Source organism: Podarcis tiliguerta (assembly GCF_965153285.1).
Source record: "Podarcis tiliguerta genome assembly, chromosome: 9".
Classification (NCBI taxonomy): domain Eukaryota; kingdom Metazoa; phylum Chordata; class Lepidosauria; order Squamata; family Lacertidae; genus Podarcis; species Podarcis tiliguerta.
The window spans coordinates 52,333,491-52,352,855 of record NC_139542.1 but is presented as its reverse complement, the minus strand read 5'-3'; the positions used below and the strand labels follow the sequence as shown (position 1 = coordinate 52,352,855).

The following is a 19,365-nucleotide window of genomic DNA, read 5'->3' as shown; positions in this document are numbered from 1 at the left end:
AGTAAACATGCTTAGGAGTTGCCCTGCTAATGACCTGAATGCTGGGTTGTTAATCATGCATTTATACAACCTTTCTATTTTGTTTTGGTATCCTCAAGATTAAATAAACAGAATCAAACCTGACACCTCCAGGGAATGACGACAGAATAAAGCACAGCACATTACTTGCATTATGGATATAGGCTGTGGCTAACATAAATATTGTATAGTGACCCTAATCCATCTTTGCTTTTATCTGATGCCTGCCACAAGTAGTAAATCGAGAAGGGATTCCCCCCCCCCCCACTGGCATTAATGAAATTGTTGTATAATCTTTCAGGGCTATAGCGGTTATAGTACTTTTCTTTTTCATATGTAATCCTGAATGCTAGAGAAACATAATGTCTCCCTAGGGAATGGATTTCATACTGAAGCAGCAGGCAGAGTTATGCCTTCAATAAGAGAGATGCTGCAGAATTTTGTGGGGACCACTGGGAAGCCAGCCTTGAATTATAACTAGGTGTGGAATGAGGCAGGAAGAAAGGAAATTTATTTTTGCAGTTTGGGAGGTGCAGGGCACTTCCACATGGAAGCCTTTTGCCAAGCTATTTTCCTTCTCATTCCCCCTTAACCAGAATTCAGGGTAGCACAGCACTGTCCATACCTTTCCTCATTTTATCATTATTCACCCTCGGCATTCCACCTCTCAAGAAAAATGGATGCCAACAATACCTCTAAGACACGTCACACAGCATGTCAGAAACAAACTATATCCAAAAACTTAAATCGTTTTGTTTTGAAACAGTGACACTTTGGGAGTTTTCACAACTATACCAGTCTTAACAATATTAATCAGGGTCCCCCCCCCACCCCCAGAAAGGAAAATCTGTATTAACAAGGAGATTGGGATGCGTACAACATCACGCGCCAAAGTTCCTCCTGTTTACTTCACTGAAAATCATGATGGTGGTTGCAGAGATATCCAGGAACTCCTACTCTGAAGTTACAAGCCGAAAAGTGAGATTTGAACTCAGTGCCGCAGTGATTTCCAGGATCTTCTGACACGGCTGTTGTACATTAAGTAAAATTCAGACTAGCAGCTCTTTGCCACAATGGCGAGATTTTTCCAGAGACTCCCTGGGTACTAACTTCACACCAACTCTAAAAATATATTCTGTGAGTGATTATTCTTTAGGCTAAGCAGCCAAGTGATGAGGTAAATAATAAGTTGCTGCAAAGTGGCATAAGGATGATTTTAAAGTGTCATCATTATATCACCCAGAGTCTTAGACGTTGACCCTGATGTCAGTGTCTTGGGGTCATCCATGCAGATCAGTAATCCATCTGTCCTTGCCTGCCTTCCACCGCCCCAAGCATGAACCATGTGTTTTTAACAGCTGTTTCACAGCTTGGATAAACACCACTAGGATTTTGTGAAGACATGAGAGCCGATCAAGAGCAAACCAGAGGAAGTTGTCACCCTATATATGTATGATATATAGTGTTTATCACCCCATTTCATGGAGATGTGGTGCTTGCAGAAAAAGTGAAGAAAAAGCACAGGTGCTGGTTGCAACTCTAAGGAATAATGTGAGTAAAAACAACAACACCGCAAGTTAAACAACATGGAACACATAGGTTTATCTTGCCCCATTGTCTTCCCTACTTGTTGGGTAACAACAATCATAAAGGTAAAGGTAAAGGTACCCCCTGACCATTAGGTCCAGTCACAGACGACTCTGGGGTTGCGGCGCTCATCTCGCTCTATAGGCCGAGGGAGCCAGCATTTGTCCGCAGACAGCTTCCAGGTCATGTGGCCAGCATGACTAAGCCACCTCTGGCAAACCAGAGCAGTGCACGGAAACGCCGTTTACCTTCCCACTGGAAGGTATTTATCTACTTGCACTTTGACGTGCTTTCAAACTGCTAGGTGGGCAGGAGCTGGGACCGAACAACGGGAGCTCACCCCATCGCGTGGTTTAGACCACAGCCCCACCCGCATCCCAACAACAATCATACAGAGCATCTATTTTTTGAGTGCTCAAACTCTTCTGTAATCTTTATGTCAATAATCCTCACAACCCTGTAAGGTAGGTCAGTATTATGAGAATCAGTGTGTTGTGTAGGATAAAATTAAGGACTGGGATGGAAGAGGACAAGATTCAAATCCCGTCTTGGCCTTAAAGCTTACTGGGTGACCCTGGGCCGGTCACACTCTCTCCGTCTAACCTGCCACACATGTGATGATAAAAAAAGGGAGAATGGTGACACCTGCTTGAGCTTCTTGGTGGAAAGGCAAAATGTAAATGAAATAAATATTGAATAATGATGTTATAGTTCCACATATTGCACATTGGCAGAGGGGCGAGGGCACAGATGCCGAAAGATGACTGTCTGTGACAAAAACCACTTACGGATTTGACTGACAGTTGCATAGCCCCATTTCTGCTGATATTTGTTCTTTAATACAAACTCCTATTAAGCTTTGAATCACTGGCTTGCACAATAAGGTTTGTCTGTTGCATCCTGTTCCCTAAAGTTATCAACCACAGAAGTTGCAACACAATTTATTTGATCTTTGCTCTGTTCCCCTGCAGGTTTGAAGACCCACAGGAACAGCGGGCAGTTTTGTGGATTAAGATTGACATCTGGATAGAAGTTACATTTTCTTTACCCTTCGTGCCGTTTACCCCAAGATGAGTCAAAAAGACCCATCAGAAGGAGTGGAAGGAAGCTCAGAAGAGCCCTTATGTTTGATCTGTGGCCAGCCCCACTTCCCAGAAGAGAACCATGTCTATAGCTACACAGAAGATGTGGATGACGATCTCATCTGCCACATTTGCTTGCAACCGCTGCTTCAACCTCTGGACACGCCATGCGGCCACACCTACTGCACAATTTGCCTTACGGATTTCCTAGTGGAAAAAGACTTTTGCCCGGTGGATCGCAAAACTCTGACCCTACAGTCTTGCAGAAAGTCAAGCATATTAGTCAATAAACTCTTGGATAAACTAATGGTTAGCTGCCCTTTCACAGAGCACTGCTCGGAAGTCGTGCAACGCTGTAACCTGGAGCAGCATTTTCAGAATGGGTAAGTCCTCCTGTATATTTCCGCTCCCCCCCCCCCCTTCACTGACAGGAATCACATCAGTGTCCTTTGTGTGACAGCTAATGGCTTTTTTCCCCCACAAGAAAACAAACAGGTTCTGTTGCAGGTTAGTAAAGTAAAAAGTAGGAGGTGAGTCTCCCTAGTGAGGCTGTAGCAGTTACTAATGGAAGACTGTGCCCTAGTTGGATACACCAGAGGGAGATATATCATATCTTCAAGATCTATTGGTAAAGCCTTATTCCACTTTGTTGAGTCACAGTATGAGAAGAATGAATGTTATGCACACAAACAAAACACGAGGAAAACCTCTCCTAAAATGAATCTTTAAAGCTCCCCATTCTTTTTCACTTTAGTTAAATCTTAAAGAGCTGAAATCTGTAGCTTTATATTGGTGATACTTTACACCTCAGGGCCTGATTAAGATATTGAAGCAGTGTGTGAAAGTGCCACAAGTGTGTGTGTGGATGCTGATTTTTATATGTTTGAGGTATACGGGTTCAGGCATATTAAAATGGAATATGGATGGCCTATACAGAACAATAGGCTACACATTTCCCATCACACCCTGAAATACGTTGGGGTTTTTTTTAGGATATCAGAAGAACATCATGCCTTCAAAAGATGAAGGGGTTTCTATAACCATTAACCAATTACGTTTTGGATCCTCATAATGTCATAAATATGTTCACCTTATACCTATTGGATTGGGTACTGGAAAAATTAGAGTAGTCAAAGTATAAAGCCAGGCCAATATTATTTCTCATTCTTGTTCCCTTTCTTCTGAATTGTTTTCTTTTGTAAATATGGCCTCCTCAGTGTGGCAGATTCACAATAACATTTTTGGCAGGACTCACCATGCGGATTGAGGTTGTATGAATCCCTTCTCTGCTGTAATATTTTACTCACTGGGTGGATCAGGACTATCTGGTTGTGATGAACATCTCTGCTGTGGAGCTGAGGCACAGTGATTTACAACATGGGATCATTCTGATCCGCCTGTTATGAGGGCTGTATTTACTGTGTATTTTCCAATGTGGATTGCCTTCAACAATTGTAGGAAAGATACAGCCAGCTGTGGAAACCCAAGGCCTTCTCTTTTGCTGTAACATATGATATTACAAACTAACCAATACTAACCAATTCCTAACCAATACTCTGAGGCCCATTATTTTGTGACATTTTGGTTGGCCCAGATAAAGATATTGCCCAGCTGCAGATTTTGGGGGTTTTCACATGGAGGCAGTGGTCTCTAGTTGGCTAGATTGGACCAGAGTCGAAGGGAGGAAAAATCTGTCTTTGTTTTCATTCTCAGAAAATATGTAGTCTTGGGCAAGTTTCTTAATTTGTACTTAATTTCTACCTGTCTGAGCTTGCCTCCCTTGTGCTTCATTACATTTAAAATGATCCCTTACCCACCTAGTTGACTGAATTGCTGTCGGGCTAAATTTAAGATTTATTTTGCACTTTGAAGGAATTTGAAATGGGCCAAGTTCTATTTTTGCAGTAGTGCTTTGTTGTCTGCTTTGGGCTTGAATCCACTTTTTGGCTTCCTCAAATACCTTCAGGGACACCACTTGACCTCAGGTAACATAGTGAAACTGGTTCAGTAGCTAATGCAATTTTCTCTGCCCTATGTCAGAAAGTAGACCCAAGAAAGCAGGTGGCCTGGTCTAAATAGTCCTCTTCTCTTTCCTTTCCTGAGGCATTTGACCCAACCCCTTGCAAGCCAAAACCTGTTGCTTTATTGTAATGTGGTACTAGCTATATTCTCTTGGGTTTTTCTTGAATTCAGCTTTGACAGTGAGATTGTAGGGGCTTTTGTGGGGGTGACACTCACCTGCAATTCAGGTTTCATTTGGGTTGATGTACTCTGCTGTGGTTGGTAATGGGTTTTTTATAGCATATTATTCCACTGTCTTTATGGTTTTAATATGTAACCTGCTCCAAGAGCCTGGGTTGAAGGGCAGCTAAAAAATAAACATTGCAGTAACCATCACCCAGAAATTAATTATATCTTGCCCCGCCGTTTACATAGGTTTCCAGTCTAAGTGCTGGCCCATACTGGGACCAGTTTAGCCTTAGCAAATGCCATTAAACCATTTCCTGGGATGTTTTAATTACCTGCACTGTTCTCACCCCAACTATTCTACATGGTTGACTTGTATGATGATGTCAGCTAGCTGGGTAATCTGTGTGGCCAGCTTCCTGGACAGAGTCTAGGAGCATTCTAGGAAAACATGCATTTAGCCTTGAGATACCTCAGTATACTGGTCAGTAGGGACTATAAGAAGCTATTATTGGCAAGATCTCCCAGGACCTATGCTACGTAGTAATAGAAGCTGAATTTTACAAGTAGGATGAATAATAGACTGTTCAGGGCTGGAGATCCACACGGAGCTGTTTTGGAGGCAACATTTTATGAGCAAGCCACATACTGTGGTACCTTGGTTGTTGAATGGCTTGGCTCCCAAACAAATCGGCTCCTGAATGCCACAAACCCAGAAGTAAGTGTTCGGGTTTGTGAACATTTTTGGGAAGCCGAACCTCCAACGTGGCTTCCAATTCTGTACAGGAAGCTCCTGCAGCCAATCAGAAGCTGCGCCTTGGTTTTCAGATGGTTCCAGGAGCCAAGCAGACTCCCAGAATGGATTAAGTTTGACAACCAAAGTACCACTGTATCTCAGAAAGAAGGATGTGGAAGGGAAATCCATAGCTGCCAGTATGTTTCCTTTTACCTACCCCAGAGTGATGAGCAGAACGCACCACTTGATTACATGTTGTACACTTGAGCGCTGCCCATCAAGACTTTGTCATTAACGAAGCAGCCTGCTTATTTAATGGGATACCAAGTCCAAGTGTTGGAAAGGGTGTAAACCTACTTGCATTTGTTTTCATTTTAAATCCCCTTGCAATACTTGCTCCCCTGCCTGCACAGTTTGCCAAAATCAAATCTGGATTGGATAATCAGAAGCCTTCCTGTTTTATAGCTCCCCGCTCCCTCCATCTGGCTGAATCAGATCAGACAGCGTCATGATGGAGCGTTGAAAGGACAGTCCATGTTTGCAGTATACGTCTCCTGCTTCTGACCTGCCTGTGTGGCTTCCCATTTTGCCACGTTCAGGTTCCTTCCTGCCCTCTTTTTGTTATGCAGCCGAGCTCATAACCCATCTGCCTCTCCGACCAGTGATGTAAATGTACCAGCTGCTTCTGAGGAACCACTCTGAAGAGTGCAGAAGGCAGGTCTTTTCCCTGTGCATCAGCCTGCTTTTTTTGCAGCAATAAGTCACTGCCTCGCCTCGCACCAACCATGCTCTGCTCTCCCTTAAACCCTCACATCTAACCTCCATCTGAGAATCAGATCAAGTAATCCTCTTACAGGTCAATGATTTTTTCTCCAGCATAGCTTCATTTAAGGGATTTGCATTAGTTCATAATGTGCTCTCGATTGTGTTGAAATTGAAAGGCTTGTTTAAAAAAACGAAGGGGGGGGGGGGAGGCTGGAATTGGCTGGCATAAAAAAAGCTTGAAGTTCTGTGTCCCATCACAGAGAAATCAAGAGGCAGAGACAGAGAGAGAGAGAGAAAGAAAGGGGCAGCACTTTTAAATCTTGCGCTTGGAAAATGAAGGCTCTGCTGTTGTTGGTTCTACCATGGCTAAGTCCTGCAAACTACATAGACAATGTGGGGAATCTGCACTTCCTCTACTCAGAGCTGTGAGTACTCACAGTTGTGATGTTGTGGTGGTGTCTCTGTGTTGTGTCTCTGTGTTGTCTTTTTAGAAGGAATGGGAAAAGACGTCCTTTTGTTACTTCTCCTTCGTACCTGTGTGTGTACATGTGTATGTGTAATAAATGAATAAAGCTGCTTAACAGTCACATACCTAATCTGAGAGGCTTGGAACAAGAATGCCCTTTTTTTGTGGGGGGCACTTTCTATTTTTAAAGTGCTGGGAAAAGCTGAGATGAGCATTGTTTTCCTTCCCTACTTCCATTTGCTGAGTTGCTTTTTGGGATTGGGAGTCTTTTTCCCTGGACTAGATTCAGGCAGATGTGCAGAACACTCTGTAGATGAACCAGTAGCTAGCCTACACACTCTCTCACTTGCTGAGAACCTTTTCACAATGCATAATTTCTGTAGGGATGTGAAAATGTGCCCCATTTCTGTCCACAGTCAGGATGTTAATTTTCTTTAACTCTGCTTTATTTGGAATATACTTAAAGGATCATCATTGTGTGTGTGTGTGTGTGTGTGTGTGTGTGTGTGTGTGAGGGAGGGAGAGAGAGAGAATATAAATGCTATTTTCCATATATATAGATATAGATATATATGGCAGCGTAGCTCATAAATGATGCTGGTTGAGTTGGCTTGTAAATGTCATGATGAATTGCCTTCTGAATGCTGATTATCCTTATTGAGGTTTTTGGGTAGCAATGTATAATCTGTAAAATATGTTCCAAAGTGAAATGGATTTAGTGAAGTACGGTGTCACACATTAGGAAAATTCATATAGTGCATGCATAATTTGCCTTTAAAATGCATAAAATGATGATGATGATATGGTTTCAAGGGGGGCATTTCAATAATTGCTGTAACATGCAGTGGCTGAGTGCGAGCATGAGCACATGTATGTCTAGAAATAGTAATTTGCCTGGGTCGTTGCTGCTAGCATTTTGAGAAAACAGTGTAAAAGGCAACTATTAATATTTCAGGGACCTTTACAAGGAGCATTCTGAATTTCACTACAGGTCACACAGTCCCCGTCCCCGTCCCCCCCCCCCCCCAAAAAAAAGACATTGGTATTATATACGTAGCTTAATGGTTTTAAAAGATCATTAGGAAAATAACGGTTAGTGGAAGCAAATTGTAGAGGATCAGGATCAAACCAGACCAGATAAACTTTCATAATAGAGACAATGGCATCTGGGACATCCAGTTTCCAGGAAAACAAACAGATGAGATTAATCAGAGCATACACAGAGAAAACTCCTCCCCGTAGTTGTTTCCTAGGGAATTCTGTTCCATTCCTGTCACTCACAGAGGGCTACTATGTACAGTAGCTACCCAACTTGAATTTATTTTGCCCTCTAACCTACAAAACCCTTAACTGCACTTTGATTGCTATTCTTGTTGACATGCTCTTTACCCAATTGGTTTGCTGTTGGATGCGCCTCGCCAGTTATCAGCAACAACCAAATCTGTTTAGAGGTTCACTCTGCTGGGGGGAGGGGAGGGAGCAAATCAACCACAGCACAGAACTGCCTGTGAACTGGGTCACAGCAGCAAAATTAGGGTATGAAACCAGCAAATATTGCTCCTGTTGTAAAGAAGTCAGTGCAACAAGGCTAGAATGGGACACTTACCTTTTGTGTGTGTGTCTAGGTTTCAATGCAACAAGGATGTACAATGCTAATCTAGAATGCTGTGTATGGCTGGGTTTGATTTCTCTGTTTGGTGAATGAGCAAGGCATCTCAAAGTGTGTCTTTTTTATCTTTGTTGTACTATGGAGGGGCATGAGAGCTATGATTCACAACCCTAGATATGTGGAAAAGACTGAAGCGAGTTAGAGGCTCTCTGCCTTGAAGCTGGTAGTGTCTCTCCAAGGGATAATTCTTGAAACAGGACATGCCAGGGATTGAACCTAGGACATTCAGTATGTGAAACATGAACTCTGCTCTTAATAGGCCCCCTATCTCTTCTTTATTATGATTCCACATATACTAGAACTGAGCCTTGGCAACAAAGGCAAGCTTTTCTGCTCAGCCTGGTGAGCAGCAGCTAAAATTAAATCCTGCCTGCAGCGCTACTCAACAAGAATTCCAAATATTAGTCAACACTAATATTACAGATTTGCAGAAATATATTGTCAGCCCAGCACCTGTTGCTGCCCCCAATACGTCTATCTTGTGTGGTGCATTGGTGTCTTTCAGGGTCCCTTGGTATGTTGCAGAGGGTGCTGGGTTGCCACTCTTAGATCACACATAAGCTTCTCAAGTAACCAATAGATTGCTTGGTGTTGTTGTATTTTGTTGTTATCCTGTTCTGGCCTGGCTGCACTCCAGCAAAGAATTGAACTTGAGCAAAGTTGTTCATCAGCAGGAAACAGGGCCAAGCAAGTGGATCAAAGCTGTGCAGGACCTTGGACAGTTCCCAGAGACTACGATCTGCCCAGATGCCCAGATCAAAAGTATCCTTCTGGACTTGATGACTGCCAGAGTGAAGGGGCAGGGAATTTGAAGAAGCTGCGTCTGGTTGACTCACACTGTGCATTCTGCCTTCCCCTAGCAGAGCAAACAGCCTTGGATGGTGTACTGGGCAGATTCAGGCTTATCCACACTTCCTCTTGTTTCGTTGCTTTCCCCCAGGGAAAACTGCTCTTTAGCGCTCAGTCAGAGCAAACAGCAATTCGGGTTTTCTCCAATTTGACATCTGCTCTTTAGTACTAAAGCAGAACAAATTTCCCTGGGAAAGGAGCAAGCACAGTACAAGCAGAAGTGTGAATGAGCCGCCTGAAAAGACTGAGCACCTTCTTCCATGTTGGGAGTCTGGTAACTTCTCAGAGATGTTTTCGGTCATTTCCCTCACAGTCTCTACATCCAAAGGGCTCCGAGGTGATAAAGTCCCTTTGGCAGATGATTCTGGTTCAAAGTCATTATCAGAAGGTTTCACATGGGAAACAGTAAGAGGCTGGGTCACTCCAGTTATCAGTTGCACTCAGTGCTATTTTTCTAGAAAAAGAGGTGCCGAAACTCACCATGAACGCCACCTCTGTTCTCTTATAATGGCAATGGTGCCCACCTGAGAGGTGCGAGAACTGAGTTCTGCCTGGAAAAAATGCCCTGGTTGCACCACTGCTCCAAACCAGTGCATGCCTAGACTCCAGTCAAGAGTGTTCCTCAGTGGTGCTGGAAGGATTTTTTTTAATTATTTCTGCAAATAGATGGCCTTGTGTTGGGAATAAAATTAAGACATTTTAACCAGTAAGGGTATAATGGCCAATTGAATACTATGACCTATGCACTTCTACACAGAAGTCACCATGGGGCTTGTTCACAAGTAGGTGTGCATCTAGTTGTAGCCTCAAAAGTATACAAATAGAAATAGTCCAGAAAACTTTTAGCCAGTCCACTTGCCACAAAAGAAGGAAGTGCTTGGCTGGCTCCTTCTGAAAATAATACTACAGCCCTGCTGTCAGGAGTGCTCTGATGGTGTTTCCTGCTTGGCAGGGGGTTGGACTCGATGGCCCTTGTGGTCTATTCCAACTCTATGATTCTATGCTGTGTAGCTCCTCTTCCTCTTCCATTTCAACCCCATAATTCAGATGGTCAAACAAGCTCCTCCCTCTGTGTTCAGAAGCATGCCAAGCCGGGCATTAGGTTTCCTGATGTACGCAGGGATTGTCTTTCAGCTGCCACACAGATCAGTGAATCCCTGTGGTTTGCAAGGTAAATGGGCTGAGGGCGTGTGTGCGGCTTTGTCCCTCTCCCCACCCTTGTACTTCGTGCAAGAACTGCATTGCGTGCTTTTGCTCCATGTTTCTTGCTTTTGCTTGCTTGCTTCTGCAGCCCAGACCTCATGAGACAGGCAAATGAGGACATTACAGCACAGCTGATTCTATGCAGCTTGAAAGGTGGTAGTGTTGGAAGTTGCTGCAGATGATGGTTAACGGGCATTATTCTTAAGAGGTGTTGGCCTCAAGTCTTGTCTGTCCAGATGCGTCTTGGCATTCACACAAGAGACAGCACATATTTAGTTCCCGCCTTCATTGGTGCTTTGGGTAGGTAATCCACATTTGAGTCTTTGAAATGCATGTCAAGACTCAATCCCAGGGAACCCTCTTTCAAGCTGAAGATGACTTCTGTCCTCATTTTGTTGCACTGTACATTTAAAGGGAATGATCTGAGCCTTCTTCTCCTATCTGTGACAGGAAGCTGCCTCATATTGAGCCAGACCATCTAGGTTGGTGTTGCCTACTACACTGACTTGTAGAAGCTTTTGTGGGTTTCGGGAAAGAGATTTTCCAGCCTTACCAGGGATTGAATCTGGGGTGTTTTGCATGCAAGGCACGTGCTCTGTGACTGAGCTAGGGCTGTGTTAGGCTGTGAGACAGTAATTGACTCAAGGTAACCCTGTGAGCTTTATGGGTAAAGAGATCTGCAAGTTGGACATCCTACCAAGTCCTTGTTCTCATTCTCATAGCAGTCTACTGTGAGGCCCCAGGGCAGACAAAAACCCTTATTATCATAAAGGCCAGCAGCTTTGCAATCCCTGATACAGCCTCTTCTAGGAACATTTGAGATATATGGGGGTTTATCTTCTATTGCTTCCCCCCCCCCCCCCAGAACATGCTCTGACAAATCTCTGCTGCTGTCTCCTGCCATATAAAAGGATGGATAGTGCAACTAATGCAATTTAAATGAAAGCACTAACATATTTTACCCTCTGGTGCTCATGGAAAGCGCTTCTATATTTCAGGGGCAGCATTTGGCTTCAGTTGATGTCATGTTGCATGTAGTATTTGCTCCTGGCTGCTTTGTGACAGTTTTCAGAAACAGTAACATCGGGCAAAGTCAGTTAGGGACAGGGTTTCTGCAGCAAACCATCAGAATCAAGCTAGCTGCTGAAGTTAAAGCAGAGCAAGGCAAAAGGTAATACTGTCATTACAATCCCGTTGAATAAATAAGAATTCCTCCATTGGGGTTGAGTTTTATGTGTATGTTGCATGAAAGAAGCTGCCTTGCATGCCGAATGGAAAGGGGGACAACCAATCTGGTTGCAGTGTGTGCTTTATTGGATAGAGAGCTGATTCAGAGCAGGGAGATCTAGATTCAAATTTCCACTTGCCTGTGTAAACTCACCTTCTCACAGCCTAAAGGAGGTATCCTAGGTGGCTGTGAGCTTCCAGGAGGATAAATCTTGTTTAAACCACCCAGAGGTCACTGTCTGAAGGAACACTCTGAACACTCATGCTCATTGGCTACATTCAGATGAAGGAAAGCTACTGCATCTCAATCTTTTTCTGGTTATTTGGCTATAACTTTTGATAGAATCCAGACAATTGAACTAACTTTGTTGCATTGCATTCTTCATTAAATTATCTTTCCACTGATATATAATTTTATGGCACTACAGTGGTACATCGGGTTACATACGCTTCAGGTTACATACACTTCAGGTTACAGACTCCGCTAACCCAGAAATAGTACCTCGGGTTAAGAACTTGGCTTCAGGATGAGAACAGAAATCGTGCTCCGGCAGCGCAGCGGCAGCGGGAGGCCCCATTAGCTAAAGTGGTGCTTCAGGTTAAGAACAGTTTCAGGTTAAGTACAGACCTCCAGAACAAATTAAGTACTTAACCCGAGGTACCACTGTACTACAAAAATAAGTGGTGGTATGAGCCATCAAACCTCGGAAATACACTTTTCCCAAAAGGTTTCCACAGTTTTGGCCACTAGTGTAGATAATACTGTGGGATGATGCTGATGAAAAGGATGGTGTATGGCTGACTGGTGATGACAGAAGCAGCACCTAGAAAGGCATCTTTCCTCTTGTGCTGAGGATGGTGGTGCAGGGCTCTCTGAGATCCACTCGTTCAGCTCTCTCTTAGAAACTGCTGGCTGTGGTGTTGCTACGGCTCCATGCGGTTTATGCCTCTTCTCTGTGTGTGCTCTCAGCCCGCAGGGGACACTTTGAATACTCAGCTGCATGCCAAGACACAGAAAATCAATTTGAAGCCCCAAAAGATAGAATGGCTGACGGAGAAGGTCACTAAACACTCACCAGCTGCTCTACTCCTTGAAGCTTGGAGGCAGATTCATCACAAAGGTCAAGGGTGCTTAATAAAAATATAATAAAAAATTAAAATCCGCCGGGTGTGCTTTAGTGTTACAAGGACAGACCTACAGGCAACTGCAGGGGCTGAGCTGAGAGTCGTCTTCTTGTCCATCATGAATAAATGGGTGGAGGGAATTGCTTTTTGTACTGCCAGAACAGAACAGTGTTGTCAGAGCTATCAGATAAAGGCTGTGAGATCCATGATTGTCTCTGTCAGGCCGCCAAAGCTAGGCCAAACTAGGTTAATTGTAACAGATTAGGGCAGGGTGAGCTAGGCCTCCAATGTACGGAAGCAGCTCACTTTCATTCCATACTGTTAGGGTGCCTGCTGCGCTTGTTCCTCTTTGCTTCTCACCCCCAAGGATGGCCTTCCATTGGATAGATGGGACATTTGTCCAGGAGTGAGCAGGGCTATCTACGCAGCAGCCAGGTAGGCAAGCATAGCCCCACACTGCTCACCAGCAACACAGCCAGTCAGCTTGACTCCTTTGCAGTGGTTGCACCTCTACAGCAACGACTGGACACTGTATGCATAAAGAAACTGCTCACAAGTTTAACATTTCTGGATGTTCCCCATTCTGCACCTAAGTCTGTGGTCCTGCACTCACATACTTTGGGGAGTAACATGAACTCAGCAGGACTTGCTTTGGATTTGGCTATATCAAGCATAGGCAAACTCGGCCCTCCAGGTGTTTTGGGACCACAACTCCCATCATTCCTAGCCAACAGGACCAGTGCTCAGGGATGATGGGAGTTGTAGTCTCAAAACACCTGGGGGCTGAGTTTGCCTATGCCTGGGCTATATGGACCAGCTATAAGGCCCCTTTGGGATGCAGGTGGCGCTGTGGTCTAAACCACTGAGCCTAGGGCTTGCCGATCAAAAGGTCAGTGGTTTGAATCCCGCGACGGGGTGAGCTCCCATTGTTCAGTCCCAGCTCCTGCCCACCTAGCAGTTTGAAAGCATGTCAAGTGTAAGTAGATAATAGGTACCGCTCCGGCGGGAAAGTAAACTGCATTTCCATGCAATGCTCTGGTTCGCCAGAAGCAGCTTAGTCATGCTGGCCACATGACCTGGAAAAACTGTCTGCAGACAAACGCCAGCTCCATCGGCCAGTAAAGCGAGATGAGTGCCGCAACCCCAGAGTCGTCTGAGACTGGACTTAACTGTCAGGGGTCCTTTATCTTTTTTTATAAGCCCCCTTGAGCCCCATGACAAACTTCTGAATGAGCTGCTGTCCCATATTGGCAGCAGTGGATAGCTAGCTTAAGGCACCAGTGATTTCCCCTTTCTGGCATAGTGAGCGGAGTCTGAACATCTGGTTCGAGACCTCTGGCACTTTATACAGCGACAGATTGTTTCCGCTGATAGGTGTTCAGTCAAACTGCTCTGTTAATTTGTACCATCAACTCTCAGTTAAGTGGTTTATAGCTTTTTAACATGTTTACTTAGATGTAAGTCCCAACGCAACTTACTTCCATTCAATTCATTACAGGGAGATGCATGGGTGCTGCTGAGCCATGCATCATTTTTCAACTCTCTGGTAACAGGTAGTTGAAATTTCTACTTCCAAACACCATTTCACTGCCTCCCGCTTGAAGTGGGTGAGGAAATGCAAACTGGTGATGTCTCGCTACATGTCTTTTCAACCATGCACCACTTAGAAGAGTCAGTGGGGAGATGGTGATTGCCAGCCCTAAAGTATTTCTCTATAACTGGAAGTTTGGACTTAACTTATTTGTTATTTCGTAAACTTTCATGCCCAACAGACTGATTCATCAGATGCACAAAGGAGATTAGAACGTAGTAGCTTTATGTATTCAGAGATTTAAGTACGGTGGAGGGCACATCAATTAGATAACAAAGTATACGTAAAGGCATTTTGACAGCTGAACTGAAATGCAGCAAATAAATTAGTTTTGAATGCAATTTTATAGATGGGGATGATGAAAAATGAGGCCATTAGTTTGCAGGATAAGATAGATCTAAAAGAACAAAACTGACGAGGGGAAATCAAACCTTAGTTAATAGCTTCTGACCTACATTTTCCCATCATTCATTGTTGCCCAGTGAATCTTGCATTCAACAAGCCTAGATGCTCACTTCACCATCCTTCAGGCCCACAGCACAGTCTGTCTGAAGAGGCAGTAGAGTTCTTACATCCCAAGTGTGGTCTAACACGCTTTGCTGGCATAAGATGTACCAAACATGATATTGGTGTGCTCAGCCACGAGACCACCCCTTCTCTAATTGTTGCAAGCAGGCCTCTTTGATTCTTTTTGCACCCTACCAGCGGAAACCCATCCATCTCCTATAAAGAAAAAAAGCCCTTATATTAGAGAAAAGGGATCTGGTAACAGATGCCAGTGGTCTTCAGTGAAACTAGATGCAGGTAGTCCTAGCAGGCTGCCCCACTTACAGCAAATGAAGTTCAAGGCATTGTATTCTACCCAGAAACAGACTATACTAAAACATCATGATTTCTTAGCAGAAAATGTTATGCATCATTTCCAGTTGACATACTGGGATTTTTCTCACAACTATTGCCTTTATTCGCTCTTCCCCAAGGGGGGTGTTATGTTGTTGTTGTTGTTGTTGTTGTGGGCAGATCCACTTTTCAGGTTTTTTCAAAGAACCAGCTTACTTTGGAAGTACCCATTCCCAAAGTTCCTGATTCTAGCTCATTGGGAAGTACCCTAACAATGTTGATTCCCCATTAAGTCATTGAAGTTTAACTATATGTCCATATTTCCAAGGAAGAGTCAGTGGAATGAATTCTGCCATTCCAACTACAGTGGTACTTCGGGTTAAGTACTTAGTTCATTCCGAAGATCCGTTCTTAACCTGAAACTGTACTTAACCTGAAGCACCACTTTAGCTAATGGGGCCTCCCGCTGCTGCCGCACTGCCGGAGCACAATTTCTGTTCTCATCCTGAAGCAAAGTTCCTAACCCGAGGTACTATTTCTGGGTTAGTGGAGTCTGTAACCTGAAGCGTATGTAACCTGAAGCGTATGTAACCCGAGGTACCACTGTATTTAGGAAGTGAAGGAGTTTGTTCATTATCTGCAAACACTACACTACACATCTGCTGTCAAATCAGGATAATATATACATATATAATTTGCTGGGGGGAGAGAACCATATATCATCCTTGCTCAAGATTCAGCCTTGAATATTAAATTCTTATTTTGAGAAATGCAGAGGGTTGTATTTACAGGTCTACTATCTCTTCTCTTCATTCTGCAAGACCCCCTTCCTTTGGCAAAGCCGAACTCCAACGGAAGGAGTCGGCAGAAGGAAAATATGGGATGCACATGCCTTTGTGTGTGTATTTTTCATGTACTTGCATACATTTTGGGCCCTCCCATTGCATTGGACTTGAGAGACCTTGTGTAATGGTCAAGGAATGCAATATTCATTTATCTTCTTCCGGGATCCAAATTTAATCTTGTATTACCCTTGATATAGCTACACAAGGAAAACATTAAGCTGGCCTCTGATTTTTCTTGGACTGTGCTTAGAATAAGCTGGCTAATGTGCAAATTATTTTGACAACTGATCCAAAACACAGGAGAAGACAAGTTTGTTGACATCTTGTTGGTGTGGTTTGAGGTTAAACAGGAAACTTTACAAATGGAGCATCATTACAATGCCATAAATGAAAAAAATATTATATAGTTTTTTTAGTTGAACCTGTAAACCTTAGACCTCAAACACTGAAGACATCTTTAATCATTACCATTTCCTCTATATTGAGATTAGGGCGATGCCCTTAAATTAGGTGTGGGGAACATGAAGCCCCGCAGGATGTTGGATTCCAAACCCCATCAGCCACAGTCAGCGTTGCCAATAGTGAGGAATGATGGGAGTTGTAGTCTAACAATATCTACAGGGTCGCAGGCTCACCCTGCTTTAAGTGCAGCAACTCCAGCTGACCTCTTGAGTTGTTTGGTTGGGCCAACCTTGGATTAGAAAGGGTTTTGCATCTGAATTTTGACTATTTGTACACGTATGAAATTTGTTGATATTTTTGTACATCCCTCATTCCCTTTGGAAGCGCAGCTGTTCCCAGCAGCTGGGGAATGAAGGGACGTGACTATATGTTCTGGCCATGTCATGTTCACATAAAACTAGTGTCTTAATTCTACTTTTTTACACCTGGGAGGTTCTCCTAGAACTCTCTCTCTCTGTGTGTGTGTTTTGAAAGCCAGAATCTGCTCTAACATTCTTTATTACATGAATGTTTGTCCTTTGTTTTTGTATGCTGTTCTTCCTCGCTAAATATGCAGTGTGTACTTTTTGGACAATTGCTTAATCTCATGATTTGGAACATTGCTTGGGTCATAAGTGTTGTTTTGCCACCATCACCAATGAGACTTTTTTCCTTCCAAATTTCCTTCTCCCAGAAGAGATTAAATTCCAGGACATTCTTGTTGTATCCATCCAAGACATGAAGATGATAAGAGTGGACAGTAATGGTTGCTACATTTCACATTGCATGTGCACAGCTTTTGAATTTGGCAACTGTAGTAGAACAGAGAACTTTCAGATGGAGAGTAGATGTAAAGTCTCATTAGCTGCATGGCAGTAGCAGACCAGATTACAGAAGGGGGAGAAATTTGGCTGGGCTTTCAATTTAATACAAATCTAGTGCATTCAACTTCCAGTATGCAAACTGAAACACAGCTATCCTTCGAGGTTCACACCTTTCCAAATTTTGCAGTGAGGTTCTTCAACCAAAAGACATGTATAGGAATGCATATGTCAGGGACAAAATGCAGTTCAAAAATTGTTTGCAAAATATTTGGCAAGACTGGATACAAAAATGTGTCTAGGAGAATGCTGCACTAAAACGCTGATAAATTTTCACTAGGACTTTTTTAAAATCACAAACTTGATGCAAATATGTAGCAAAGGAATAAATGAGAAACAGAGAGAAACTGAAACTGACAGCTACGTACACCCATAAGCCAGATTAATGCATATTTCAGTTTACTGCAAGCTGGTGCCCTCCAGCAAGGTCTGGAGGGCACCAGCTTGGGAAATGGTGATACAGCTTTAAGATACTCAACCATTCTTCAGCTACAACGCCAACAAGGGGACTTCCAAACATTTGTTGCTACTGTTAGACAGACAGTTCTTGAAGCAGGATGTCCTCATTAACCCTTGCAAGGGTTTTGACCTACCATTACTTTAGAAGCACAAAGCTCCCCCTAATTCCCATGGGGATTCCACTTATCCACCCAGCTAGGAGGAAGCGAAACAAGGATTTACTCCCTTCTTCCAGCTGGACGATGTGGTTTGTCAGTGATTGAATCAACATGCTGGCCACTATGATATCTGTAAGAAGTCATAACATGGAGATACATGACCTAAACATGGGGGGAAAGCTTATAGAAGGCAAGCTACCCTAAATTACTTACTGGTAAAAAATAATAATGAACCCTAATTCAGACCAGATACACATTCTGAGAATATGTTTCACTCCCTGCTTCTCTGTCATCAAATTTCATCCTTTGCAATCTATCTTCAATATCCAGGTCAGTTATTTGATGGCTGCTGCATCAAATAACTCCTTGAAATATACGAAAAGTCTCTTGGGGGTCTTTTCGTTTGCAGTTAATGCAAACTTATTTTCATCCGGGTTTCTCCAGCTATTGGTTGTTGAGATGTTTACGCCGCTCAGTAAATACATGCTGACAAGCAATTAAAAATCTATACCCTGGGATGCCATGCAGTGCCACTGAGCATCAGGGGAACTTTGCAGACAATGGTGAGAATTCCTGCTTAATGGAAGGAGTCTGCTTTGCGTGTCCTGTGCCATGGAAGGCCAGGGGAACAAAAATAGCATTTGGCAGGCATGCACACTTCTACCACTTCAGAGTGGTTTGTACACATCAGTTATGCTTCATAGCTCCTGTTTTCCACATGTGACTATGTGGATGGCTTTTGTTTTGTTCAAATGAGAAATAATGCATGATTGGGGGGAGAAATGCTGTTTTTCCTCCTGTTTTCGCTCAACATATCCCGTGGCTTAAAATGGTTTGACTGTCAATCTCTCACCCCAGATAATTCTGGGAACTGTAGCAGTCTGAAGAAGCGGCTAGCAGCTTATCAAACTAGGATTCTCAGGAATCAGAGCAGAGGTTCCCAACCTTTTTTTTTTTTTTTTTTTGGCCGTGCCCCACCTAAGCACCTCTAAAATCCTGATGCCTCACCCCCATGACATATAATTCTTATATTAAAAAAAAAAGTGAACTCCTATTCATGTGGAGGAATCCTAAAAGGCCATTACTTGGTGTAAACAAGCTTCCAAATTGCCCCCCTTAAAAATCAAATTGCCCCCCCTATGGGGTGTGTGCCCAAAGGTCTGAACCACGGCATTAGAGTGAGGGCTCACCCACACTTCTGCTTCTCCTGTGCTTTCTAGGCATGGGTCTGAGCAG

The 19,365-nt window shown here is 43.5% G+C and overlaps 1 protein-coding gene across 8 annotated transcripts in view; it reads left to right on the top strand.

The window, feature by feature from the left end:
• LNX1 (ligand of numb-protein X 1) overlaps positions 1 to 19,365 on the top strand; it is a 117,482-nt gene that overhangs the window by 46,319 nt on the left and 51,798 nt on the right. For 5 of the 8 annotated variants that reach the window (XM_083458155.1, XM_083458159.1, XM_083458158.1 and 2 more), the window contains one exon: positions 2,577 to 3,070. In XM_083458155.1, coding sequence (XP_083314281.1) covers positions 2,676 to 3,070 — 395 coding nt within the window. In that variant the 5' untranslated portion in view covers positions 2,577 to 2,675. Of the gene's footprint in view, positions 1 to 2,576; positions 3,071 to 6,336; positions 6,801 to 19,365 lie in introns of those variants that run through there. The other 3 variants (XM_083458160.1, XM_083458162.1, XM_083458161.1) reach the window with 3 other exon arrangements.